At 39.6% G+C, this 26,703-nt stretch overlaps 1 protein-coding gene across 3 annotated transcripts; it reads left to right on the top strand.

Annotated features, from left to right (window-relative positions):
- Positions 1-4,483: 4,483 nt before the first annotated feature.
- DEK (DEK proto-oncogene) lies at positions 4,484-26,416 on the top strand. Of its 3 annotated transcripts, XR_014618184.1 has the most exons (12): positions 4,484-4,676; positions 6,563-6,706; positions 8,512-8,613; positions 9,111-9,220; positions 12,292-12,386; positions 15,058-15,178; positions 16,698-16,880; positions 19,744-19,876; positions 22,074-22,222; positions 23,531-23,599; positions 24,534-25,528; positions 25,653-26,416. XR_014618184.1 is itself a non-coding variant. In XM_084280606.1 (11 exons), the coding sequence occupies exons 2-11, from the start codon at positions 6,574-6,576 to the stop codon at positions 24,543-24,545; spliced, it is 1,107 nt and encodes a 368-aa protein (XP_084136732.1). In that variant the 5' UTR covers positions 4,484-4,676; positions 6,563-6,573; the 3' UTR covers positions 24,546-26,416. The 3 variants fall into 3 exon arrangements, 2 of the variants coding, with proteins under 2 accessions (XP_084136732.1, XP_084136733.1); XM_084280606.1 differs by having other exon boundaries at positions 24,534-26,416; XM_084280607.1 differs by lacking the exon at positions 23,531-23,599 and having other exon boundaries at positions 24,534-26,416.
- Positions 26,417-26,703: the final 287 nt, after the last annotated feature.

Below are 26,703 nucleotides of genomic sequence, written 5' to 3'. Positions count from 1 at the left end.
AAGGCTAGAAATCCCAACACAGGGCTCAGTTTGACAGAGTACAATGTTGTCATTCACAGAGAGATGGAAAATGTGACTTTATGTACTATTTGGATTCACTGTCTATCTCTAATGTTTCTTATTACTTCACAGGTTTGTTGAATCTTTGCACATACTTACCCTGAAACATGGGCAACAGATAGAGAGATTTCTAAAATACAGTGAAACTGCTTTGATCAATTTGTATCAATTGCTCATTTCATATTCTCATGAATTTCTATTTACAAGGACAACTCTTTAAGCTTCTTACAGGTAAGAAACGGATGATAAGCGTGGATGATGCAGTAATAGTCTGCTAATCCTGAAACACTTAGATGGGGAACAAAACAGGGAACGTAGGATTCTAGAAGTGAGCAGAAACCCCTTAGGGAACACTTTGCAAATCACAGACTCTCATCAGTCAACCAGTGTAAAATACCTTGCACAAATATGCAGTGAACACATGGAGGTACTCAGCATATGTTATTAATCACACCATAACTTAACTATATACTGCCTAAATAGTTCTAAAGTTTTTCTGGTCTTGCACATTGTGTTAATTAGTGCAATTACCACTTCATATTTAGATTCCTGTTTTCAGTAGCAATTACATAACCCTTAGATTCAAAACCCACATCATGCTTCTAACATTAATAAGGATGTGCTTGGCATTTATGCTCAGAATTTCATAGACAAGCCACTGTGACATTTCTAGGAGATATGTGGTCACATGACTGTTACAGAGAAACTGAAGTCTGTAGGTACATTCATATGACTCACACAAAAACACAAAGCAACAGTACCTACATTACTAAAAAGTAGCATCCCACAATTTGTTGCTGTGGTATTTTATTCTATGGATAAAATTCCTAACGAGGGTTACCGGATACTTACTTTGATGCTGGGCAACTTCTCTGCAATCTACAGATGACCTTTTCTGTAATTTTGCCCACAGCAGATGCACTAGTTTCTGTGCTGGTGGCAGGACACTGCAGTAACCAGAAAATAAACACAATCCTGGGGGGACTTTGGATACCCTGTGAGGCCTACACCTCTATTCCCAAAAGCTTCTCAAAGCCCACCGTATGCTCTATGCTGAAATGGAAACAACATCGCTTGCTAAAACAAGCTGCTCTGACCTGACTGAAAGGAACTCTTGATATGAACAAAGAGGCTGGTAACTATGTTTCAAATTGCACTAGCTGGTGTGCCCCAGCACACAATACAGGCTAGTAATGTATCTTCAAATGTGCCAGTGTCTTTTTATGAGGCTTTCAAACCTTTTCTCACCATTTAATTCTATTAGGTTACTATTTCCCCAGGCTGGGGATGGATCTGCTGGAAAGCAGCATAAGGGAAAGGGACCTGAGGTCCTGGCGGACAGCAGCAATGTGCCAAAAAGGCCAGTGATATCCTGGGGTGTACTAGAAGTGATTGGTTAGTGGGTGGAGAGAGGTCCTTCTCCCTCTCTACTCTGCCCTGTTGAGACCACATCTGGAATATTGAGTCCAGTTCTGAGCCCCTCAGTTTGGTAAGGACAAGGAACAGCTCAAAAGAGTCCAGTGCAGGGCCACTGAGATGATTAAGGGAGTGGAACATCTTCCTTAAGAGGACAGGTTGAAGGAGCTGGGTCTCTTTAGCCTGGAGGAGACTGAGGGGTGACCTCATCAATGTCTCATTGATGTCCAGTGATAGGACAAGGGGCAATGGGTGTAAGCTGGAGCATAGGAAATTACACGTGAACATAAGGAGACACTTTTTCACAGTGAGGGTGACAGAGCACTGGCACAGACTGCCCAGAGAGGCTGCAGAGTCTCCTTCTCTGGAGACATTCAAACCTGCCTGGATGCATTCCTGTGTGGCCTAATCTAGATGATCCTACTCTGGCAGGGGGATTGGACTAGATGAACTTTCAAGGTCCCTTCCGACCCCTAACATTCTGTGACTCTGTGATACTATGTCTAAGAAATGCTTTGATATCTAAAAGCGAGCCCAAGGTACCTTCAGGATAACCACACTTTATGGAACTGATGTCTGCAATAGAGCTAGCCATCAAAACTCAGAAAGCATCCTTAACATTGGGACTATGGCAGTGGAAGATCAGCTTCTCTGTAAAGGAGTAAGGGCAGGCTGTAGTAGTAAGGAGCTCTTGCATTAATTCTAAGAGCCTCTGACAATCACTCAGCCCTTTCAAGTTTACCCTTCGTTGAGAATCAAGGTTCTTAAGTTGCATTTAGTAACTTTCACTACACCTTAGATAATGGTAACATTTTACATCAATATTAATTATCCTATCCAGGTGTTTCAACTGTCAGCTGAAACTAACATTAAGTTAAGGTCATCAGGTGGGGAGGAGAAAAGGCAACACTATAGAAGTATGATACAATGAAACATCGCAAAACACTGTACTGGGAATGAGCATCCTTACTCATAGTAAAAATGATAAGATAAATTGGGATTGATCTCTTTTCTTAAATTTAGATATTCACATGTCTGAAATTTTCTTCTAAATTTGCCATCTCCTTCTCCCAAACTCTAGCTTTATAAAAAGTTTTAATCCGTATCTGGAGAGATGGGAAAACCATTTATTAAACTGTTAACAGAATATTGAAGCTATTCCACAAACTAATAAATTAAGAGGTTACTGTGAACAGCAGAGAAGTTTAAAAAAAAATAAAGTGATCATAGGTATTGAAGTTCTGCCAGAAGAAACCTGTGACAAAATGCATTTACCCACACTGTGTAAATTCCTATAATACTGGATTAACTCTAAATTGAAGGGCCTGCCTGCTATAAAACTGGTATGTCTTCACTAAAAGGACCAATGAAGCCATTATATTCTACTCCTTAAGATGCAGTTCTCATGTGATGTGTAGAACATTAACATATGTTACTTTAATGAGGTAAATCATCTCCATTGGGTAAACATGTCCCTCTTTACAAAATGATGGTGTAATTTATCATCCCAACCTGAAGCACCGCCTTTGGATGTCTTCTGTCACAGTTCTGAACTAATCCAAACCTATTCATTTTCCAGAAATAGTCTGTTGTCTTCCAACATCTGTCTTGTACCATTTGTGTAGCCCATGGCTTAATGATTAGATATTTTCATCTCCTTATTGAGTGTTAACTTCAGGCTTGTCTAATTATGTATTGTTGGTAAATAATTTACATTTTCCCTTTTAAGACCACCACCATCTGTGGTTGCACTAGCTTTAAAAACTTTTAAAGAAGGAATCTGCATCTCTGTTGCCTGAATTGGCACGGCGGGCCGGGGCGGGGGGGGGGGGGGGGGGGGTGTGAAGGTTGCTATGTGTGTGGTTAATAAACAACCCCTGGACTTTTTGTACACAGTATACCAATGGTAGCATTCCCTATGTATTTTCTCATTCCAGATTATATTATTTTGTTATTTTGTAATATCTGTATTACACATACTACCAATTCCACACACACCTAAGATTAACAATTCACATCAGTGTGACACTTGTCTCATTTCCTCTCGCTTCTTACCCCTTTACTCGCCCCTCCCAGAGAGCCACCTACCCGCAGCTACTCACATTAGCCAAAAAGCTGCTGTCAGTACCACAGAGCTTCGAGACAGTCACCATCACTGACTAGTTCGGGCTGCTTCTTTCTCCAATCTATTTTCTGAGCGCTCCTGACTCCTGCTGCGGGAGCATTAAGCGCAGCCAGGCCTCCTCTCTCGTCTGAAGATTACGTCTTAAACCCTGGCAAACTCTGGCAGGCCACAGCGCCCGGGCCTTTGCTCTTTCGGGGGTCGCCTGTGACACCACCACCCCCCGCCACATTTTATGGGTACGAGGACACCTCACTCTACAGCCCCAGTTCCTTCTTCAACGGCCGTTTTTCCGCCGTTGGCCGCAATCACCCAGCCTGTCAGCACCGCTGCTGCTGCTGCCGCCGCCCTACGCTTCTCAGGCGCCGGCAGCCGGAGGGAGACGCGGCCGCTAGGAAGCGGGAGCGCCAAGTCCTTCCCGCCCCCCGCACAGCGGCGAAGGAGGCAGGACCGGAAGGGTGCACGGGAGGGAAAAACGGCTTCGCCTCAGTGCCCGAGGAGAGCTGCGGGATGATAAGGCGGCGGCGGCGGGGCGAGCCGGCCCCTCACACGCCTCCCTGTGCTGTGTCAGGCCCCGCCCCGCTCCTCAGCGGGAACAACGGCGCTGGCTGAGGCGCTCACTGCCTGCCCCGCCCCCACCCTCCCCGCTCCGCCCCGCGCGCGGCCTGGCGTCACCGCAAGCGGCACTGCCCGTGGGGCGCACGTCACGCACATCCACACGCCCCGCCACAACAACCCTCCCTGCGCGCGCACCCCCTTTCCCCTCCAGCCACCTCCCCGCGCCGGCCGGGCTGCGGGCGCTGATTGGCCGCCGCCTTCCCGCTTCCTTCTCTCAGGCCGAGAACCCGCCATTTTGAAAACCTTGTTGATTCCGGGAGAGGGAGAGTGACCGACCGGCCGACAGCGGGACGCCGAGCGTTCGTCTCGGGGGCTCTGTGTGTGTCTTGCTGTGCGCTGGGGTGCTCGGGCCCGCCTCCTCCCCCCGCCCTCTCCTTCCTCCGGTAACTGTCGCCTCCAGCCACCGTTGCTGCCGCAGCCGCACCCGAGGAAGGAGCCAGAAGCTGGGGCTTGAGCTGAGGTGGGTCCTGCCGCCATGGCCGTAACGGCGCCCGAGAGCGCGTTCCCACCTCTCCTTCTTCCACCTCGCCGTGCCCGGGCTGGGGTGGCCCAGTGTGGTGGGGAGGGAGTGACGAAGGGAAATGAAACGGGGCTGCTGCGCCACCGGGCTCCTGTCCCGCCAGGGGCTCGCCGTGCGCGCTTGTCACCGACCCGCCCGCGCTGCGGGGGCCGCCTCCCTCCCTCTCTCTCTCTCTCCCCCTCCTTCCCTCCCTCTCTCCCTCTCAGGCCTCCGCGGGGCGGCGGGCTCTTTTTTCCGCCTGAGATGTTTCCTGGGCGCTCTGTCCTGCCTTACGGCCCAGCGGCGGGGAGGGGGCGTAACGGACTCGCTGCCTCCTAGTTCGGGGAGGCGGGGGGAAGGAGCTCGCCACTACCCCCGCCGGCCTTGTCCTTGGCCGTCGGCTCCTCTGTGCGCTGCCCATCGTTATCGTTTTACCCGGCCTCCGACTCGCTAGTCGGGAAGGGAACAGGTGGCGAGTCCGTATCTGAAAAGTCCTGGACGAGGACGGGAGATGCTGTGCCTGGGTGTCCTTATCGGACGGCTTGCGAGATAGCCTTTCCCAGCCGAAAATGCCATCCATTTAAGCCTTCCTAAAGACGGATCCCAGTACTTTTTATTTCCTTATGCAGGTCGTCTTGAGGGACCTGGTTGCTGAGAAGCTAAAGTGTCTCTTATTTTCCGTTCTTCTTGTGCTCCCATTAAAAGGGAAAGGAAAGAACGTGTAGTACTTTGTTTTTCACTTGCTCAGGCATGTAAAATTCAAGAGGGTAAGACTGCAAAAAAAGTGAAATACTGGTAGTGAAACCTTGATAGAGATTCACCACCTGCCAGTGATTTAGCAAACTTTCTTTTTTCCCCTGACTTGGGAACTCATGCTTTCTGTCATTCGAAGTAGTTCTGTTTTCTGGCACCTGCTGAGAGTGTACATAAGCGGTTGACTTCATTGTTTTCTATTGAGTCTGACGTCTTGGAGTTTAATACTATCTTTAATATCGGGGGAGGGGGAAAAATCGTTAAACGTGTGATATTTTTTCCACAAGGGCTTATACAACTGATGCTGTATTTTTTTTCCAGATCTGTAAACAATGACAGATTTTGAAAGCTAGGATTTTTCTGAAATGACCAGCTATGGTTAGCTTCCTTTGCTAGATAGATGCTCTCTGTCAGTAGGGAAATAGTACTTGCCAGATTGAGTGAGATATTTTAATTTTAAGGGTAGTGTTAAAACCACTTCAAATGCTAAGAAAGGACTCCTCTTAAATATGCTAAGTACAAAGCATTTATTCTTTTTGCTTGTAGATCTCAGATTAAAAACAAAAAACATTTTCAAGCCCTAAGATAGTTGCAGCTGTTTGGATTCTGAAAGAAGTGATTTTTCCAAATTGCTCATAACTTACTTTTCAGTTTCCATTTCCCATCTAAATACGAAGCTCATTTAATTTATTAGGACAATTGTATGCATAGTTAACCATGATCAGAAAAAAATACTCAGTTTATAATATGGTGCACTAAAATTGTCCTATCTTAAAACATTACCATTCCTTTTAGATAACAGCATCAGCTGCTTTGAGTGGGCGTTTCCAAACGCTTCACAAAGCAAGCCTGAAAACTTGTGTGTGGAAGAAATTGATAACCTTTTAAACTTTTCTTAACTGGGCTAGGATGGCAACTCCTGACAAACTGTATGTGTTGCATGTATGCAGAATACTGTTCTAAAGAATGTGAATAATCACAATGTGAGCACTATGATGTTACTTCTGCCGTATATGAAGATTGGGTTTTCTTAAAGCAAAGTTTCTGTATTTTTCACGTATAATGCTCATGGTTTCCCTGACTGCTTTTTACAGAAGGGTACAGCATGTCTTCTGTTGCTTCATCAAAAGAGGATACAATGTCATCTGAAAAAGCAGATGAGAAACAACCTGAAACTGAAAACAAAGCAGAGGAAAGTGATGAAGATGAGGAGGAGGAGGAAGAGGAAGAAGAAAAGGGTACATGCTTTTCCACCATTAAATTGTCCTTTAAAAAATGCCAAGCTTACCGAATGCAGTTTCCTATGAGCTCAGCTAATTGTACAATTGTTGTTTAGGAGATCTATCTCATGGATCATAAATTGCTTCACTGTAGATTATAGCAGACAGCACTAGAAACAGCAATACTGATGTTACTCAGGAATGATTGATGGAATTGCCAGCATCCTGGATTCCTATGCTAGAGGAGTTCGTTGTATAAACTGCTAGATGATTATAAGAAGTAGCATCATTTATCAAATTATTTGTATAAAACTGTGTATTCATAAAATAATGGGGTTTTGCAAGTAAAACTGAAGTGATCTGTATTTTCAGAAGAGAGAAACTTGAAAAATTTGCAGTAGTTTTGGAAACAATAGAAAAGTCTCTGGTTAACGACTGAATTAATTTGCTGTGTAGTGAAATGTAATTATATTGGAAGGGGGATATTCCATTTGACTAAATTTGCCAGTAAAAATGGTGGTGGTATAGGATGAGCAAGCAAGGAAGGTTTTGTGTTGTTGCATGTAATTGAAGAGGGTATTCAAGGAATACAAAATCTGATGGAGGAACTACTATGCAAAAATGTTAATTTCAATCCAATTTTGACATCTCCAGATGTCTGATTACAAATTAAAGCATCCATGGAAATAGAGCTGCAGTATGGCACAGTGAAAGCCAAGTACCAGTGGTCTTGGAGTCTTGAAAGAGAAGAGGCTTGTCAGTAGGAAAGACAGAAAGAAAAAGAGAATATGCTGTTTAGGAAACTAGAGCAATTAGAATTAGACAGAACAACATACCCAGTTATTGTTATGTTCAAATGGATTTTGAAGCTGCTTTCAGATGTTGAAGTGAGGATACCCTGTCTAGTGCTATGGATAGTTTGATTTGAAGTCAAATACTTTAGTATGAAATGTTTCAGTGAAGCTTTGGGTTTTTCTCTTACCATGTATCATAAAAAACACTAAATGTGTTAATTACTAAGGAGCACCAGAATTACTAGGGACAATGTTCTTGTAGTATTTGTGAAGCTCATGCTGGGCCTGGTACAGTGCTGTGCTATGTAGCCCTGAGAGGTGTAGTATAGTCCCATTGTGCTTATGCTTTTCTGTCTCCTGCTGATCTGCATGGTTCCTCCAGTCCAGTAGTGGGAAGCAAAAAAGTTTGCAGGCATGCTGGACTTTCCTTTGCCCATCTGGTGGTAGTGTTCTCCCCAAGAGGGTAGTGGATCGCTGGAACAGGTTGCCCAGAGAGGTGGTGGAGGCCCCATTGCGGAGATATTCAAGGTCATATTTGATGCGGCTCTGAGCAACCTGATGTAGTGAAGATGTCCCTGCTTACTGCAGGGGGGTGGGCTGGATGGCCTTTAAAGGTCCCTTCCAACCTAACGCATTATATGAAAGTAGAGCTGTGTATGTGGAAGCTGGGGCATCCCAGAGGAGATGATGCAAACAGTGCCAGTTCTGTACCTCAGAAAATCAGTGAAGGGAGAGGAGGATGCGTTCCTGAAAATGTGTATTGCTGCAATCTCCATCGGGGAGATTCAAGGTGGATGCAGGATTGTGGTTAAGAATTAGTCTCTGTATATCGGAGCCTCTCCAATATACAGCTCCATAAGAATCCCACTGGCTTAATAGCCAAAGATTTGGAAGTCTTGTAGTACCTGGTTATATCATTATCCATGTCTGGCTTGCCTTTTCAAAGATTCAGTGTTGTATTGCCTGTGACTACAGCCAAATCTGCCATGTAATGAAAAATACTGAGTTTAAGAAAGCTGTCTTTTCCAGAGAAAAGTCTCATCGTTGAAGGAAAAAGGGAGAAGAAGAAAGTAGACCGACTGACCATGCAAGTGTCCTCGTTGCAAAAGGAACCCTTTACAATTACACCAGGTAAACTTGTACTCTCAAATAAGAATTGACTGTTGGGAATGATAATGAAACATGTTAACAATAATCAGATTTTTTTTTATAGATGAGACCCAACTAAAGAGACATGATCCATTTTGTAATAGGCCATTATTGTTATATGAAAACCCTCCTTTATTCTGTAGCATTGGTTTAAACCTTAAAGTTATAAAATGTTTAAATTGACCTGGATTAGGATCTGCAGTACCTAGCCACCACTAACAAAGGCAGGAGTGGCTGGAATAAAAAATGCAAAGTCCTTGTACCCCGCTCTAGGTAGTATCAAGTAAGGAAGATAAGGGACTGTCAGGATGCCTAATTGATAGGAAAAGGCTTGCTTAATGTTTGATCTATTATAGTGTCTGATGCTATTTTGAAATAACTAATTTAGTTTTTAGAAAAACCTAGTAAATTATTGAAGTTATAAAAACATAGATAAATATGAATGTGACAAATTGCATAATTGACTTTAACTGTTTCAGGAAAAGGACAAAAACTCTGTGAAATTGAAAGGATACAATTCTTTCTGAGTAAAAAGAAGACAGATGAACTTAGGAACCTGCACAAACTCCTCTACAACAGGCCAGGCACTGTAAGAACTTAAAATCAATCTTATGTATATGTTAGTTCTTGTGCATAGTGGTAATGTTTGTAGTATAGGTTTTTACATTTGCACATACGGATCTATTTCTTAAAACCATTTATTACAAACTACTTTAAAAATGAATACCACAGGACCAGTTGAGCAAGGCCATCATTTTTCTAACTCCTGTAAAATACTTATAAAATTAATGTGGAAAGGTTTACTGAATTTTAAGTCTACTTGAATATAGGTTTGGGTTTTTTCATGAGGAGATGGGTGTCTTACCTTGTGAGGATGAGTTGGCGATAATTTATGGTTCACATGCTGAAAGCTGCCGACATGTAGATTACAGTCAAAGTATTCCACGTAGTTCTTTTCGATCAACATATCTTTTTCTTTTTTCTTCTGTTTCTTTTGTTTGAAACCTGTTAGTGGGTTTTTATTCATTGCTACTTGGCTAGTCATTTTCTCCTTTAGTTTGCACAGAGCAGTAAAACAGTGTTATATGTAGAGTCTTGTCATCCTTTAACCCAGCAGGCAGCTAAAATAACCTCACAGCCATTAGCTCGCTTCTCCCCCTAGCTGGGACAGGGGAGAGAATAAAAAAGGAGGTAAAACTTGGGGGCTGAGTTAGAGACAGCTTAGTAGAACAGAAAAGGGAAGTAACGATTAGGATGATAAAAATATACAAAACAAGTGATGCACAGCACAGTTGCTCACCACCTAAAGGTGATACTCAGTTCCTGTGCTGCACAACTTCTGTCCAACTCACACGGTTCTATACTTAGTATGATGTCATATGGTATGGAATATCCCTTTGGTCAGTTCGGGTCAGCTGTCCTGGCTGTGTCCTCCCCCAGCTTCTCGGGTGTCCCACCGCCTTCTTCTTGGCAGGCTAGTACAAGAAGCCGAAAAGTCCTTGACTGCTTGGCACAACTAAAAACATCAGTGTGTTATCAACATGATGCTTATTCTAAATCCAAACCACAGTACTGTACCAGCTGCTAGGAAGAAAATTAACTCTATCCAAGCCAAAACCAGAGCAATTTTAATAGTGTTTTTTGTCATGTTTATCTTGCACAATTAAAATATTAGTTGAAAATCTGATGTGCTTTTGAATTTACAGACAGAACAAAGAAGTAGCAAATCTTTCTTGGGGCATTTGATGCACCAGTGATCATGCTTTAAATTACAGAGTAAATATGACCCATTTTCCTTGTTAATAGAAATAAAATTGCTATAAAGAAATTAAGACAGATTAAATTTTAGTGTTTCGATACCCTTACAATGTTTATAGGAATTTGTTTCTAATATCTTTGTATTTTGGAAATTTGAACAGCATAGAAACCAGGCACTGAATAGTGCTAGAGCAGATGCACACCAGCTGTAGTGTCTCAGACTATTGCTGCAAAGACACCGCTTGTTTAGATCGCGGAAAAGATCTGTTGCCTCAAGTACAACAGTATATAGTCATTAAAACCTACTGCTGGGAATTATGCCAGACTAGAAAATTTCTGTCTTGTGCGTATGGAGCTTTGCAAACTTCTGGACTGTGCTTCAGGAGGATTTAATTGTTTGATAGGAAAGGTATGATGACAGAACTGTGTAATTTAGTTAACTAGCTTTACCTGGGAGTTGTCAAACTGTATTCATTTACCCTTCATGTTTTCTACCATCTTTGGGTGGAGGCACTGGGAAACCATTAGTTTACCATTTCAGATTGCAGATACAATCAGATTTAAGAGAGATAATTAATTTAAGAGAGTATATTGTTTATTGGTAGTGCAACACACTATTAAGAAACTAACAACTGAATTGTACTGTTGTTACTGATTATTGAATACATTATTAATAGTTGTGTCTGTTTATCATTTCCACATAATTAGTAATCTATAAAACTATAATTGGATATTTAACACTCCTAAGTGATACTAATTGGACACAACTGCTATTGAAATACTGCTCACCCTTCCACCCCCCACCACTTACTTGGTTGCAATTCCACCACCACCACCCCCCATACACACACTTTGCTTTGCTCTCCGGCAATTAGTCTTTTGGACACAGCTTTGTGGTAGAGATCAGCAAGATTGCTGCAGTGCCCTGGTGGTTTGAGTCAAAGATGTGAGAATATATTTGCTTGCTTCAAAATGTGTTCAGTTTGGAAATACGGCTTTGTTATTGGGAGTTCAGAATGCTGTTGAATGTAGTGAACATCAGACGTTGTCTTGTATGCACATTCTGTGTGTGCTTTGGATTATAATTAACACTTCTAATAAAACATACCAATACCATCTGCAAATTTTCTTTAGGTGCTGGACAAAGATAATTACCTTTGGAAAAGGAGCTTAGCTTTGGTAAAATAAAACTAATGGAGAAACACCAGGAACAAAATTTGTAGAACTATTGAAAGTGAGTTCTATTATTCTTGATAGAATTATAAAGATCTCAGAAGAATAAAATATTTGGAAATGTTTTTTAACTTTTTTTTTTTTTAAAAAAAGGAGATGGAGTGAAAACAAACTTACTATATTTGTGATGGTGATGGGAGCAGTTTTTCAGTAAAAGGACTGTCACCATGAAAGTTAAACCCTTTTCAGACTGCAGGTGTAAACAGGGTGGTATGTCAATGCAAAAGTTGGTAGTAAAGAAAAGATTTGGAAGTACAGTAATAGTCCTATGTAAGGCTTTAGAAGACCAAATAAAGCCAAATCTGCTTTAGCAGATTATGTAGTAAAAATAAAATGTGTTATTCTATAACAAAGTACATGGCAGCAGGCTTTGTATGATTAGTTGCAGTGTGTCCTGAACAAGCTGGAAATGGCAGGTGATTTGTCTGGTAAGTTACTGAAAAGAATTACAAGTATCAAGATTACAAGAATTTAGTTGTTCTAATTTGACTGTCATGAGACAAATAAAGGTGTAATCCATGTAGGTTATAACTTAAAGCATATAACTTTTGGACAACAGAAATCTAACTGGTAGCATAGGTATTTTTTGTATGAAAAGTTAACAAATGTAATTGGATGAAACATTTTAAACTACTTGCAGTGGGAAATAATCAGTGTGTTCTGTTCTAGGTTGCTTCCCTAAAGAAGAATGTGGGTCAGTTCAGCGGGTTCCCATTTGAAAAAGGAAGTGACCAGTACAAAAAGAAGGAAGAAATGTTAAAAAAGTAATGATCTCTATTGCTGCTTAACATCACTTGACTCATGCTATACACTCCTTTTAATTTTCAAAATTTTACTTCAGATTATATTTGAAGTTTAAGCTGAGTGGCTGTTTCCTAGAGCTCCATGATCTCTTTCTGAGCACACTTTGATCATACAAAAGTTGAAATGTCTTGAAGAGTTAAATTTTGAACGTTTTATTCATAACTCCTGCAGTCCTGGCTTTAACTGTTGCATGCTAATTAGCAGATTCTTCTGCCAAGCGAGAAGAAAACTTCTATTTCTGTAGGGGCATCGCAGTGTTGTGAATACATTGTGCTCTATTCGTGGTGCAAACTGCATCCTTCTATGCCTCCAAACTTTCCTCCTTGAAAATCAACGTAGTTTCTGCATGTTGTATATTAAACACAGCCTTATGCCTAGAATTGCTCTAGCAACTAGTCTAACATTTTTTCATTTTTCCTTTTTCATGTCTCCTTACATAAGCTACTTCTTTATTAATATGAAAATCTGCTGCAGCTTGGTTTTGATTGCACTGAAAGGGTTTAAAGATGCCCCTGCATATTTGTGCTGCTAGCTAGTAACTTCTACACAATTGATTCTAAATATCATATATATATATATATAAATAAATATTTAGAGTCAGTTTTTTGATAGGAGGAAGAGTTCCAAAATTTGGAACTTGCAAATCTTCCTGCCTCAGATACACAGTTTTCTCAGAGTAGGGTTTGTCAAATACATGTGAATATACAAGACAAAGTGGCTCAGGATGGGAGTTTTGACAGTTTCCCACTGAGTAATTGGATGTTTCCTCTTACCAGCAAAAAAGTCACAAAATAAAGTATTTTTGCTTTTTTTTTTTTGTATTTTCTATATGGAAGAACTGCTAGTTAAGTTTTGCTATCCTTCAGTCTTCAGCTAATGTTCTGAAAAATGCTTGCATGGTTACTCTTTGAAGGTAGTGAGCCCTTTGTGCTTCTGTTACTGTGCCAAATTCTCCTGCTCTTCATAGCTATGTGTGAAACACTGCTGATTAGATTACTAATTTATTCTGATTTAGCTGATTTCTGCCCCTACTATACCCTTGCATGTCATCATACTTTTAACAATATTGCATAAGATGAACAAAGGGCACAATTTATTTTGCAAAATGTTACTTTTCCAGTGATAAATTAAAATGAATGAGGGTTGAGGTTGCTGTGTGGATTATAGTTCTTGGATTTTGTAAATCAGAACTACTTGCTGTGAAAGTTACTGACTCAAAGCATTTGTTTATTTCACACTTGAAATGCCTTTTAGTACTTGGTACATTGTTAGTGGTTGTCTGCAGGTTTACCTTCAAAGCATTAAAACAGGAAAGGTTTTGGGAGGTGATGTTCATTCCTTGTATAAATACAAGGGAAAATGCCATGTGTAGCACAAGTCATAAGGCATTTTAGTTAAAGCATAACTAGAACTATAAAATCCTAAATTCAGTGTACAGTATAAATTCGAAACAAGCTTTGATGCTGTGCAATTTTAAAATCTGTTAATGGGTTCAGTGGTTTTAATTTTATAGTATTAATGTCTTTAGAAATGTAGGAGATTGACTTCTGATTCTACAGGAGTGCCTTCCAAGTATTCAATGTATCTCCAAGGGCTAAAAAGGAAGGCTGTCTGCATATTAAGAGTGCACAAATTATTTTATAACCTTGTCTAGAACAACGATTGAAAGATTTGACTTCATCATTGGAAGGATGGTAGATGACTGGTACTTTGAGGCAGGCAGATGCCCCAAACCAGTTGAGATTTGTTCCTGTGCCCTAAAGCATGCGAGAACAAAGTTGGTTTGCCCCTTTAAAAGTTAGTGAGTTTAAAGGGGCAGTCTGAAGTGCAACTTTAGAGAAGTTGTAGGCTGCCATGAAATAGTTGCAGTGACTTAAAATAAACAATGAAAAATAAGTTTCCTGTGATTGCCATTTAAACTTGTGAAAAATGGTTAGACAATTAAATCCACTTTTTAGGTAGCATTATACAAAAATAGTGGAGAAGAAAGCATAAGCATTTGAAGGGAGGTAACAGGTAGAATAAATAGGGTTTGTTGGTTTTTTTATGTTTTTGGGGTTTTTTTAAATCTCACTAAGCTTCCATTCTGATGTCATAACCTCTCAGAATTAAACTCTTTCCACTTTTTTCAATATTGGTGGGACAAATGATAAAGTGGGACAGTCAGTTCAAGATCCTTTTGGAGTAAAAGGGGTGGATATCAGATATTCACTTAACCTTCTACCTTCAGCACATGTACTTCTGTAAAGAGGTAAGGAACCAGAGAAAATACCAAGACTCCTGAGAGTTCAAGTCTTGCACCCACTGGGTTTATTATCCAAGATTGATTCTTTCCAGTGTGGTGGAATAGGAATGATTCTGGGGAAGACTTTTTTTACTGAGATTTTAGAACTTTTTTATATATATTCTACTTTACACGCATGTGGATTTGAGAATTTTGTTTTATTTTGCTTTATGTATTAAAGGTAGTGGTTCTTTGCTTAACTGTAGGTAAGACTGGAAATGTACGTACTCATGTCTATCGTCAGGTCACAGAAACAAACCAGGTTGCAGCTTTTAGAAGAAGAATGTTGCTGATTGTTTAGGATGTAATACTGAATCTTCCTTTTTATTTTTTTCCTCTTTCTCCAGATTTAGAAATGCAGTGTTGAAAAGCATCTGTGAAGTCCTTGACTTGGAAAGGTCAGGAGTTAATAGTGAGCTGGTAACCAGAATCTTAAATTTCTTAATGCACCCAAAATCTTCGGGCAAGGTGAGATGCAGGTCTTTATACTGGATTTTATAGCTCTGTTCTGATGAAAACTGCATTCCTTATTGTTTGCTTGTTACCAGTGGCAATACAAGGCAATAAAATTTCTATTCTAACTTACTGAAGTAGCAATGGCTTCTTCAGAGTGGCTCTACTTCAGGCATTCCTCATGGGGGGAGGACTTGGATAGAAACTATTTGCTTGTGTGTGTGTGTGTTATGCACTGTTAGCGCACAAGTGTATGTAGTCAACACAAAGAGCTAATTGGAGATATCCATACCAAAATACCATAAGTAGCTGTTGGTCTGTAGGTGAATGGAGGGGAATAGGTACAACATGTGAGATGGGGAAGAAAAAGAAAATGTCAGGGAAGGAAATAAACCATTAAATGACAGGAAAATAAGCTGTCAGATGCTGCTTGACAATGCTACAAATTGCCAGGTGTATGATCACACTTCGTAATCACAAAATGGAACTTGTTGCAAGGCTAGGAAAACTTGCTTTAACTAGTATGTGCTAATGCACTAGATTCATCTGCCAAGACTACTAAACTCTTATTAATTGGTCTTCCAGTTTTTAATCTAAAAGCAATACTCAAATAGTTAGGTGCTCAGGAAATGACATTTATTCTCAGCAAACACTGATAAGTGATGTGAGCACTGGTGAGTGCTGCCTTAGGAACACTGATACTGAGTGATAACAAAATGCAGTCTTGCATAAGATGTGACAGAATCCCTGCCTTTAAGTCTTCTGAAGAATTGTCAGCTAATTTGTTACCAGAAGAAAAAACTTGGTTTTCTGGGTTGAGGAGGGAAATAGCTAGATAAAAGGTTCCTTTTAGATTTTTTTTTTTTCTTACTTCCTGGTTCAGTCTGGGCCAGAGTCAACCTCCCCAAGCAGCCAGCACAGGTGAGCTGGGTTAGCCCAGGCTGTTTCCACACCACCTGACATGACTCCATCATAAGAGGGGGCTGGCTGGGGAGCTGTGCTCCTGGGTGCATTCAGGGCAGTCCCAAGTGCTGGGGCATCAGTGCTCTGTGGTATCATAGGGTTGATAAGGTACTCTGAGTTATCACCAGGTGTAAATTCATTTTGCCACTGGCTCTTACTGTTCCCCTTTCATGGTGCTTTTGTCAGCAAACTGTCCTTATTCCCACCCAAAGCAGCTCTGTCTGTTTCTCCTCCAGGAGTGAGTGAGCAGCGTGTGCTGCTCAGCCGGTGTTTGGGGCTGAACCACTGCACTTCCCTAACTCCCAGCCTCTGAGGATTTGTTTGGTCAGGGGAGTGGAAGGGGTGTTAAGCTTGGAGCTGACATTTTGTTTACTCAGGTCCATCTCTGTAATAGATTTCTGCTTATCACAAAATGTTATGTAGTACATAAAAATATTCCTGGATGTTGTTTCAAGACTGAAACCTTTACATTTGTTTATTGTTGTGCTTTTTTCATGTGACTGAAAGAATTTATGTTTTTAAAACTCACTTTTGTATACTTCCTTGGATAATACACCTCTCTATCTCTTAGCCATTGCCAAAATCCAAAAAAACACCGGGCAAAGGTGGCAAGAAAGAACGCAGCAGCACTGGAACAACAAGAAAAGCAAAACGAACCAAGTGCCCAGAGATCTTGTCAGATGAATCGAGTAGTGAAGAAGATGAAAAGAAGGAAAAGGATGACTCTTCAGAAGAAAAAGAAAGTGAAGATGAGGTAATGAGGGAGTTTGTTTGTTGTTCAGTGTGGGGCTGAGAACATCTGTCTGCAGCTTGTCATTATGTGGTTACTGATTGGCAGTTATTGGAACACAGAGTTGGGGGGTAAGTGATGTTTAACTAACTGAATGAATGGTGTGAAAGAGCGGGGAACAGAAGCACAATTTATAAGTATTTTTCATAATTTCTAACTGCATTAGGGCATAAGGTAAAAGACACAGGTTCCAATTCTTGGCTACATTTGTGTGCACCTTAAATAAAAAAAAAAAAAAAATTGCTATCTGGGGCAGCCAGAATTTCAAACACAATTGATTGCATTTCTTGTATCATCTTATGATGACTTTAATTTCATAGAAACTCCCAGTATCTATCTTTTTTTCCATGTGTAGGGTTTGATTAATTACCTAGGACCTAACTTTGAAATCAGTAGAGGTTCTCAACCTACTTGGTTGCATTGGTTTTGAATCTTGGTTCCATGTTTCTCCTGGATTTTGTTTACTAATACCTCTCCTAGAGTTCTGTGTCTCAGGTTGCAAAGGTAAAAGTGAGCATGAGCCTTAACGAGATCCCAGCAGTCTCCAAAGTGTGCTCATCTCAGTTATTTTCTCTTCTTCTGTTTTCTTTGAAGCTTCTTTTAGCCTTGCATAGTAGGAGAAAAATTACATGAACTTTATGTTTAAATACAAAATACCTTTCCCTGTGCATTCCCTTTCAGCCCAGAACTTACTCGCAGAGTAGATGAAAAACATGGAGGGCCAGTACAAGTGTAGAGCTGACTTATGTACAAATGTTATGCTGGTTAGTCCATATATCTGAAACCTGGAAAAAAGAAGTGAGGGAGGTACAGGCTCCATCTTAACCTGTATTTTGATTTAGGTGGCGCTACCTTTTTAGCCTTAATCAGAGCCCAGCAACAAAGAGCAATTAATCAACTGTTGGTGTCCAAGGAAATACTCTGTAAAACCTAGGGAATCTTTAGCTGTAATGTAAGGCTGGCTGTTACTTACTTGGGTTACAGTCTGTCTGTTGCAATGGAAGTGTGACAGCCTGTTAAGGACATAGTCTAAGAGTGACAAAAAGATTTTTGTCGAAAGGACAATGTATGTAACTGACTGTTTTGTCACAGGCATTTTGATAAGTGTTTGTTTTCATTTAAAAAGATCGTTTAAGGAAATTCCCTGTGCCTCATGAAACAAACTTAATTCTTAATTTGCCTAAGTTTCTTTTCTCACAAATGGCAAGTTGAAAGAGGGTTGAAACACTGGAAGTTAGTTTAGTGTTTATTCATCTCTTCAGCAAAACATTCTGCCTACCATGAGGAGAGGAATCTCTCTTTCAGAGGCAGGAGTTGTTATATGGAATTTTTTTTAAGAACTCAGTTATTTAAAAAAAATCCCTAAACAAACAAAAAAAAACCACCCCAGAACTCGCAGTAAAGCCCATTGATCTGAAGGGGTTGTCTTTGCCTTCTCTCAGAAGGTAGGAGTTAGCTGTTGCCTCGCAGATGTATCGGAGTAGACTGAAGTCTTTGGAAACTGAAGTTGACTTATATAGAGTAAAAGCTTAATTATTACAAAAACATTAGTTTGCCAAATATGTTTGAATATAGGAAATGGTGAAATGGAAAACTTATGTGTGTTATAGCTTTAAGACTACAGCATTTAAAATAAAAAGCCCTAGGTTTGTGACATCCTTTAACATATTACAGGCAGAAGGAGGTTGGAATCTTGGGCATGGAGTGGCTGGAGTAGATTGTCCTCAGAGTTGCGTGTCTCTCTTGATTGCAGCTCTTTCTTTAAACAGTACAAAGAAACAAGAAACTTCTCACTGTTACCTGGAAGCAAAAGATACCTGAAATATTTTTGTGTGCTGAGAGGGCATAGTTTTATTTAAAAAAAAAAAAAAAACGAAACAAACAAACAAACAAAAAAAACCCCAAAAAACCCTCAAACAAAATGTGGTCATGGGGTTTAACTTCTGACCTTGTAGCTGGTGATGTAGCTTTAGCAGAAAGTCAAAAGCTGAAAAGTTAGAAACAACACACACTCAGGGATTGCCCTATTTCTAAATAAATGTATTTTCTGAATTTCAACTGTCAAAGTCTTTATTCTTCATTTAAGACTGCAGAGCGAGCATAAGTGAGTAGACCAGTATAAATACATAGAATCTTGTTTATTAAATACTACTATAATGAGTTGTACCAGGTACTAATGGGAGAAGCCATTAAAAGTTATATGTAGTAATCTTCATTGTTTGGATATGATAGTTTGTTTGGTTGGCTACACTCACACTTGAAATAGAGATTAGAATTATGAATTCAGTAGCTACTCTTACTTAATTTGGTTTGTTTCATAATGTTCTTTCTCTGAAGTAGGGTGTATTGCTGGTCAGTGTTCCAATGTTTGTTTCTGTGAGGAAAGTTTTCTGCCTTGTCAGTAGTATTACCTAAAGATTTTGCATGCTAAGCACACATTTAATTTGTGTGTGTAGTCTTGAGAGCTATGGCATCTAGAAGTAATCAAATACAACACATAATGTCCTTTCCTTTAAAGGAATATCTTTAAAGTGATTTTATAAGCTAATTATAAGTATTTATGAATGGAATGAACTAGTATCATCAAAATTCTAGCTATTTGAGCTTAAGAGTCTATGTTGAAGGGCAACATGAAATTTAAAAATAAAGTAGGGATACTCTGTGAACATATTCCCTCTGTGGTATAGGGGAAGAAATTGCTAGTACAGTAATTAAATTTGCTGGTTTAGTTTGTTTTGACAGAATGGATAATTTCCATTGTGGAAAAGAAGTATAGATTGTTCGGGTAGAAACCACTATTTTAATCCTTTGCTCATCTTCTTTATAGCCCCCTAGAAAAGCATCTAAAAGAGAAAAATCTAAAAAGATGACTTCCAAAACCAAGAAAGCTGTGAAAAGTGCGAATGTCAAGAAGGCAGATAGCAGCACTACTAAAAAAAATCAGAACAGTTCTAGAAAAGGTAAATGCTTTAAATCTTTCATCATGTGTTGTCTTGTAGCTTAACTGGTGTGCTTATTAGAAAGGAAGCTTTGCACCTAATTGGAAAGAAAATAGAATTTGGTGGCTTGTTGGTTTGTTGTTTTTCTCCTTGCAACAGCAATTAAAAAAAAAACCTCCTTGGTTTGGGTATACTTTATACCATCTCTGTTGTTTACATTTGTATACTTTTTATTTGCATAATAACTGAAAGTATCAGCCAAGTTCTGCTGGAATAACAATAGCAAAATTCTTTTGGTACCTGTAGAATTACTTCACGTGAATCTTATATTACTGGACCAATGATAGATCCCACTATGTATGTCTTGTCTTCAGCAGCTTGATGTGGTTTTTTGTTAATATAGATGTACATCCTGTTGCTATAGCTCTTCTCATATCTGATGATTTGTATAAAAGGTATTCCAAGCAGCTTTGCAGAAAAGACCCGGTTGGGGGCAGATGGTTCTCACAGACAGTGACTAGAACACAGTTCAGCAGCGTGCCCTTGTGATAAGGAGCACTAACAGCATTTTTGGGCTGCTTCAGCAAGCACGCAGCCAGCAGGCTGAGGGAATTGATTATGACTCCATATTTAGTGAGCTTGCATTGGGAGTGCCGTGTCCTGCCTTGGCTCCCTGGTACAAGACCAATGAGGATGTGCAGGAGCAAGCCCAGTGGAGGGCCACCAAGATGGCCATGGGACTGGTGGAGGGGAGGCAGAGAGAGCTGGGCTTGTTCAGCTGTGAGAAGAGATGGCTAAATGGGTATCATACTGCCATCTGCAACTACCACCTGGGGGAGCAGGGGCAGGCAGGGCCAGGCTCTGCCTGGGGGTTCAGAGCAGGAGCACAGGAGGTGACAGATACAAGGTGCCACCAAGGAACTTGCAATTACATGTGAGGGGAAGAAAAGCTTCAGGGTGAGGGTGGTCACACAAACAGCCTGGAGCAGTTGTGGAATCCCTGTTGTTGGAGGTGTTGGGAGCTCAACCTGGAAGGACCCTGAGCAGTCAGCCCCATGCTGGCCCTCTTCCAAGCAAAGGCTTAAACCGGATAATCTCCAGAGGTTCTTTCCCACCTTAAATTCTCTGCCACTCTAACAGCTATGTCTCTGTCACAAGTGTAGTAGGAGTTATTAATGCAGCATATATCCATTCTGCAAACACACTTCATCTGATGCCAGCAATGGCATATGTATGCTATAGCACAGACATCAGTTCAGGTTAATTGCCCTGCTTGTCAGTGTGTTAAGAAAAGGAATAGTTAAACCTATTGTCATAGAATTACACTCAACTTCTTTCATAGTCTTACTTCTTAACAGAATAAACAGGCCTGGCCTGAACTCAATGCATTTTCAGATTTCCTGCTAGCAGCACTAATGTGTCTGACACTGTGTGTGCGTGTTTTACTTTGTCATCAACATATATATGTGTGTGTATGTGTTAAAGTAAGCTACATAGTGGGTTTTTTATATGGTATGTAATATATTCATAACTTCTTTTTTACTGCATTTTTTTGTTTGAGCGTATGTATGTTTGTCATACAAATATCAAAGTGTTAAGTAGGTTTCCCTGTAAGCTCATCTAGGCTGCTTGGCATCTGCTTTGAATTTTGCCTTGCTCACATTAGAGAAATTGAGTGGATGTTGGAGTCATCCAGTCTGATCTTTTTTTGTTGCTGGAAAAGGTTGTAGCAGTGCCCTGTACCTGTGCCTCTTTGCTTTACTTCATTTGTTATCATGCTGTTTCTGGTAGCATATTTAGTAATATGGTATTGCAGAATTACAAGATCCAGATCCTAGTGTGCAGCACTGATGGGGGATGCAGGATCTAATTCCCTTTTTAAAGAAAATAGGTACTTTTTTAGAGCTAGAATATCTCAATTTAGAATTGTTGTAATAAACCTTCCTCTTCTTGGATAGATTTGTCTGTCCAATACTTCCTAGAGTACATACTGATTTGTAAACTGATAGTTTATAAACAATTATGTGGATTCATCAATAAATGTGGTATCGAATGGATTAGCTTTGTTTTGAAGTGGATGGTCTGGCAAGATGTCTGTTTTAAAGGAGGCCACCTGTATCAGATGTTTGGTGATAGTTCTGATGGCTTCTGGTTTGGAGGAAAAAAGCAGACAAATTGAAAATGTTTTATTACAATTCAAATTATTTTTCATATTTAGAAAGTGAATCTGAGGATAGTTCAGATGATGAACCTTTAATTAAAAGGCTGAAGAAACCACCCACAGATGAAGAACTAAAGGAAACAGTCAAGAACTTGTTGGCCAATGCAAACTTGGAGGAGGTCACAATGAAGCAGATTTGCAAGGAGGTAAGCAAATATGATTTTGCAGTCTGTGTTAAGGGTTGTCTGTGAACTGTCTTTTGTCATCGTTTCAGAAATGGAGGCTTGCACTCCACACAACGGTTTGGCAACAAACGTAGTTTTGCATTGATTTATTTGCTAAGAGCTATAACAAGGAGAACTTCCATCTTAAGATGTGCAACACACATACCCAGCGTTAGAAAGGAAATCTGCTAAGAAAAATTTGCTGTGTGGAAAGTTAGCAGTGTTACCTCCAAAACAACTGCCATGTATTAAGGTGAAAATATTTGAGATGTGGAGACGGTGCAGCAGCTTGCTCCTGTCAACAGGGGAAGGCTGTGTCCTGCTCTCTGTATGTTTCTCCTGCTCACCTTGCTGTCATTCCTCGTAGGTTCTCTTTATGAATCCATTCACTCTCATCTATCAGCATATAATGAATAGTTCTTAATCGAGTTAGTGAGCTGAATCAGTTCAGGAGGAATCCATTACTTGTCAGGACAGGTGCCAGGAAGGAACCATGTGGCTGGAAAAGGGAAAGGTGGGGAAAAATTACCATAACACAGACAAAATACTGTTACCTTGACGTTTTCTACAGTCAGTTAACTTGCATGTTTGTTTTCCTGCTGCTTCCAAGAAGTTGTCTTGAGAAAATTAAGCCAGAAGTAATTCTTATAAGAAAACTGTATTTTTATATTCTGTACAAACTTTTTGTCATGTTTATAGTCATTCTAGAAGCCTGAAATTTGGAATACTGAAATAAAATACTCTCCATTGGTTGTCAATGTTGGCATCTGTTTTCTGTTTGTTTGGTCCTCTCTTACCCAGTTAACCAAAGAATAGCTGTAGAATAGCACTCAACTATGTTGACTCTTCTATTTGTCACTTGAAAGGATCACAATTTTACTTATAACCAAAAGAGAAAGAAGCCTTGGGATTTGATGTTTGTTTACCTTCCTACACTAATGTAGGGCTATCCGACCACTTAAAGAGCACGTGAGGGAAATATTGGAGGATTCCTAGATCCTGACATGGACTAGCTAGACTAGACATTCCAATTTGTTGCTGTGAAAAAATATAGGACCAGTTTATTCAGTGACAAAGTATTAAAAACCTATGTATTTCAATATTTGTGGTCAAAATAAGGACAGGAAAATAAGCTTGTCACTTTATGTAATTAAGAGTGCGTTTTGGCAGTTGTAATACTAGAACCACCACACCAATTTTTGCCCTAGCTACTTTTAAGCACCTGCTATTCATACAATACATTGAATGAAAGTAACTTGAGGTGGTTTTTTTTTTTTTACTTTTTTTTAGGTATATGAAAACTATCCTAGTTATGATTTATCTGACAGGAAAGACTTCATTAAAGAAACAGTCATAGAGGTAAAAACTTTGTCAATTAGAAGGCATTCTGGGTTGGGGTTTTGGTTTTTTCCCATCAGCCTATTAAAGTGGCATGGCAGCCTGTTACACTAGTTTTAATAGCTTCCTGTACAGTACTGGAAGTTAGTGTGCTGATAAACCTGAACTCTGGCTCTGACTTTTTTTTTCTTTTGTATCCCTCTTTCAAAAAATAACTGCTTCAGACCACTTTCTTAGCATGCCACTACTGCTATTGTAAATTTCTTTGGTAAGCAGAACTAAAATTAAAGTTCTCATCATTTTTGATGACTTTTTATTCTCTGAAAGCTACGCTTTTGGTTTAAATTACAGCCTTGGCTGCAAGGTGCCGTATAATTCATGCACTGACCACATACATCCATAGGTAACAGTGTATGAGGTGGTGTAAGCTTTGCAGACCTGCAAGCTCTGGCAATGAGAGAAGGTTAAAGATAGGTAGCAGTTCTCTGTATGTGCTTCTGGTAGCACAGTCATAGTGTTACCTTTGAGTTTGCTGCAGTAAATGAAGATTATCTATGCCTGATCTAATGTACTCATGACAAAGGGTTTATTGTCCAGTCCATGGGTGGTAACTTGTAAAAATATTTCCAAGTTCAATTACTTTTGTTTGCTCAGAAGTAAAATGGAACTGGAGAAGTGATTTTCTGTTAGTGGAGTTGTTAAAGTAACTTTTTTTCTCGTGTGGCTTCATTGCAGATGTTGATATCTGGCTATCTAGAAATAGTTATGTCTGTGTTGTGCCTACATGTCTCTTATCAGCAAAGGCGTAACAGAGCAAGCTGTCTGCTGTAGGGCTGTTCTTCATTCTTTTGTGATAGCAAAAGTAGTGTATTTTCTTGATAGTCTGATGCAAAAGGAGAGGCTGTATGTAATTGGACTGAGAGAAAGGAGAATACTAATACACTTCTCATTTCAGTTGATTTCATGATCTGATCTGATCTGACTGTGGGAAAGGAAGATTCCTGGTTTTATGTTCCCATGGATTTGAAGATCTGATAGGCACCAGCAAAAGGAATGTGTCTTACCCTTGTGGTAGTCAGAGCTGATTCTGCTGATCTAATGTTAAGAGTGTTGATGTAAATTGCTTTGTGTATCTTTTTCTTTTTTTCTTCCCTCTAAAACTGAAACTGCATTTGATGCAGTTTTTAGTGGAACATACTTAAGTTTTGTGCATGGCAATAAGTGTTCCCTTTTTTATAGTTTTTGTACATTTTTAATTGCTTTGTATAACTAGATTCATGAGAACCATCATAGCTTTTTGGTGTGGATTATTAGCTTGTAGGAGACTTTAAAAATCAAGTAAGATGAAAGCTGCTTATCTGCACATATACATGCAGAGACTGGAATATTGCAGTATTGGTTATAAACATACTTTGAATACATATCCATTCTGAAAATAACAAGAGTTAGTCACATGTTAATGTCTTTTATATTCTGATACATTCTACAGATGCAGAATTACTCAAAGTCTAGATTACTGTCTTGCATGTGTAGGCACTGAGACTGTCAAAGCATGGTAACTAATTGGCACATAGATGTTATTTTTGTACTTTTTAAAAGGTTTTCTGTTGTGTATATAAAGTTATCTTAGATTTCCTTTGTGCAAATCAGTTTTTTAATCTTGTTATTCAGAATTTATCATGAAATGTCAGTGTTCAGCAGTGAGGCTATGATGAAAAGTGGTATGAAGCTGTTTCATGAAACTACAAATGGGTTGGGTTTATGATGTTTGTCCCATCCTACCTTGTACAGAAACTAAGCTGTAGTTTTATACTTAAGCTTTTCAGCATTTAACTTTGTACAAAAATCAACATATACATTTGTTTCAGTGGCTTGATACAGTAAATAAAATCCCTCCAAAGCCTGTAGGGTAATTTCTAAAGTTCACTTTGCAAAAAATCATTTACTTTAGTGTCTTGACTTGATGGCTTAACATGTCAGAAGTGGGTGTCCAGGATGTACAGCTGGGAGGTTTGAAAGCTTGGGAAGCCCACAGTTTGGCTTCTGAATTGGGCAGCACCGAAACGAGGTTAAGCTGTCTTCTTGTATGGGAAAGCTCTGCTGAACCTGACCCTTGGTGCCTCAACGTTGATAATGGTACTTCTAAGTGTGCAGTCTTGAACTTTGTCCCACAGCTTTTTGGATCAAAGTGAGCTCTTTGTCTAAATTTTTGTTGTTTGGTTTTCTGTTCTCCACTTTGTCGTTAAAATGGGAAGTCTTACACTTAAAATCATTAATCTAATAGCTGCCAAAGCAGGGGCTGCCATTAATGCCAAGAGCACAGAATCCCTCTGACTGTAGTATTGCTCGAAAGACAAAGCCTATTTTTTTGAATTTTATTATTGTACAGTTGAGAAATGAGGGCTCGTAAGAGATTTAAATTCTGCAAGTGTTCAGGCAGTTACACTATTAATCTGCACACACTTAGTGAGTTTCTTTGCGTGTAATCATTTCTCATAAGGCTGAATGTCATGGGGGGTTTTGTATTCAATAAATGTCTTTCACAAAAATGTAAATCAATTTTTATGATCTAACATTTGCTTAAATGTATAGTAAAAAAAATCTGCACAGAAAGAAGATTGTTTTTCTTATCTGGTAGAAACTATTCAAGCCTAATTTAGCAGGCTTTAAAGGTACTACTGCTGAAATGTAAGTCTTTGCACCAGGATAAAATTTTGTATCTTCTATGAGGTCGGTTTGGTTTTGGGGTTTTGTTTTTGTTTTCTTTCTTTGAACTATCTTAGCATAAAGAATACTTATTAATTGCAATTAAAAACATCAAAAGTTTCTGAGTCCTTCTTAAAAGTGGTGAATTACTTGTGTCAAGTTTTGTTTGGTTTTCAATTGGATTTTCTACAAATACTTCAACTGACTTGTGATTTTTTTTTTTAATGTAAATACGCAGGTTGGTTTTAATTATATGGGTCAAGAAGTGTTTTTAAGATGAGTGACTCCTGAATATAAATATTTTTATAGTGTAAATTCTAACAAAAACTTACAAAAGGATAATGTACTTGGTTTTATTGTATATATGCATTACTTGCCACTTTGGAATTGCACAGATGGAATGGAAATGAACTTGGCAT

Source organism: Gallinula chloropus (genome assembly GCF_964237585.1).
Source record: "Gallinula chloropus genome assembly, chromosome: 2".
Classification (NCBI taxonomy): Eukaryota; Metazoa; Chordata; class Aves; order Gruiformes; family Rallidae; genus Gallinula; species Gallinula chloropus.
This window is presented reverse-complemented; position numbering and strand designations above follow the sequence as displayed.

What these genes read in the sequence shown, in the direction of transcription:
- DEK (XM_084280606.1), top strand. Translation starts at nt 6,574, where the DNA reads ATGTCTTCTGTTGCTTCATCAAAAGAGGATACAATGTCATCTGAAAAA. An exon ending in ACCCAAAATCTTCGGGCAAG is followed by an intron (nt 15,179 to 16,697) that starts GTGAGATGCAGG and finishes TCTATCTCTTAG; the next exon opens with CCATTGCCAAAATCCAAAAA. An exon ending in TCAGAACAGTTCTAGAAAAG is followed by an intron (nt 19,877 to 22,073) that starts GTAAATGCTTTA and finishes TTTCATATTTAG; the next exon opens with AAAGTGAATCTGAGGATAGT.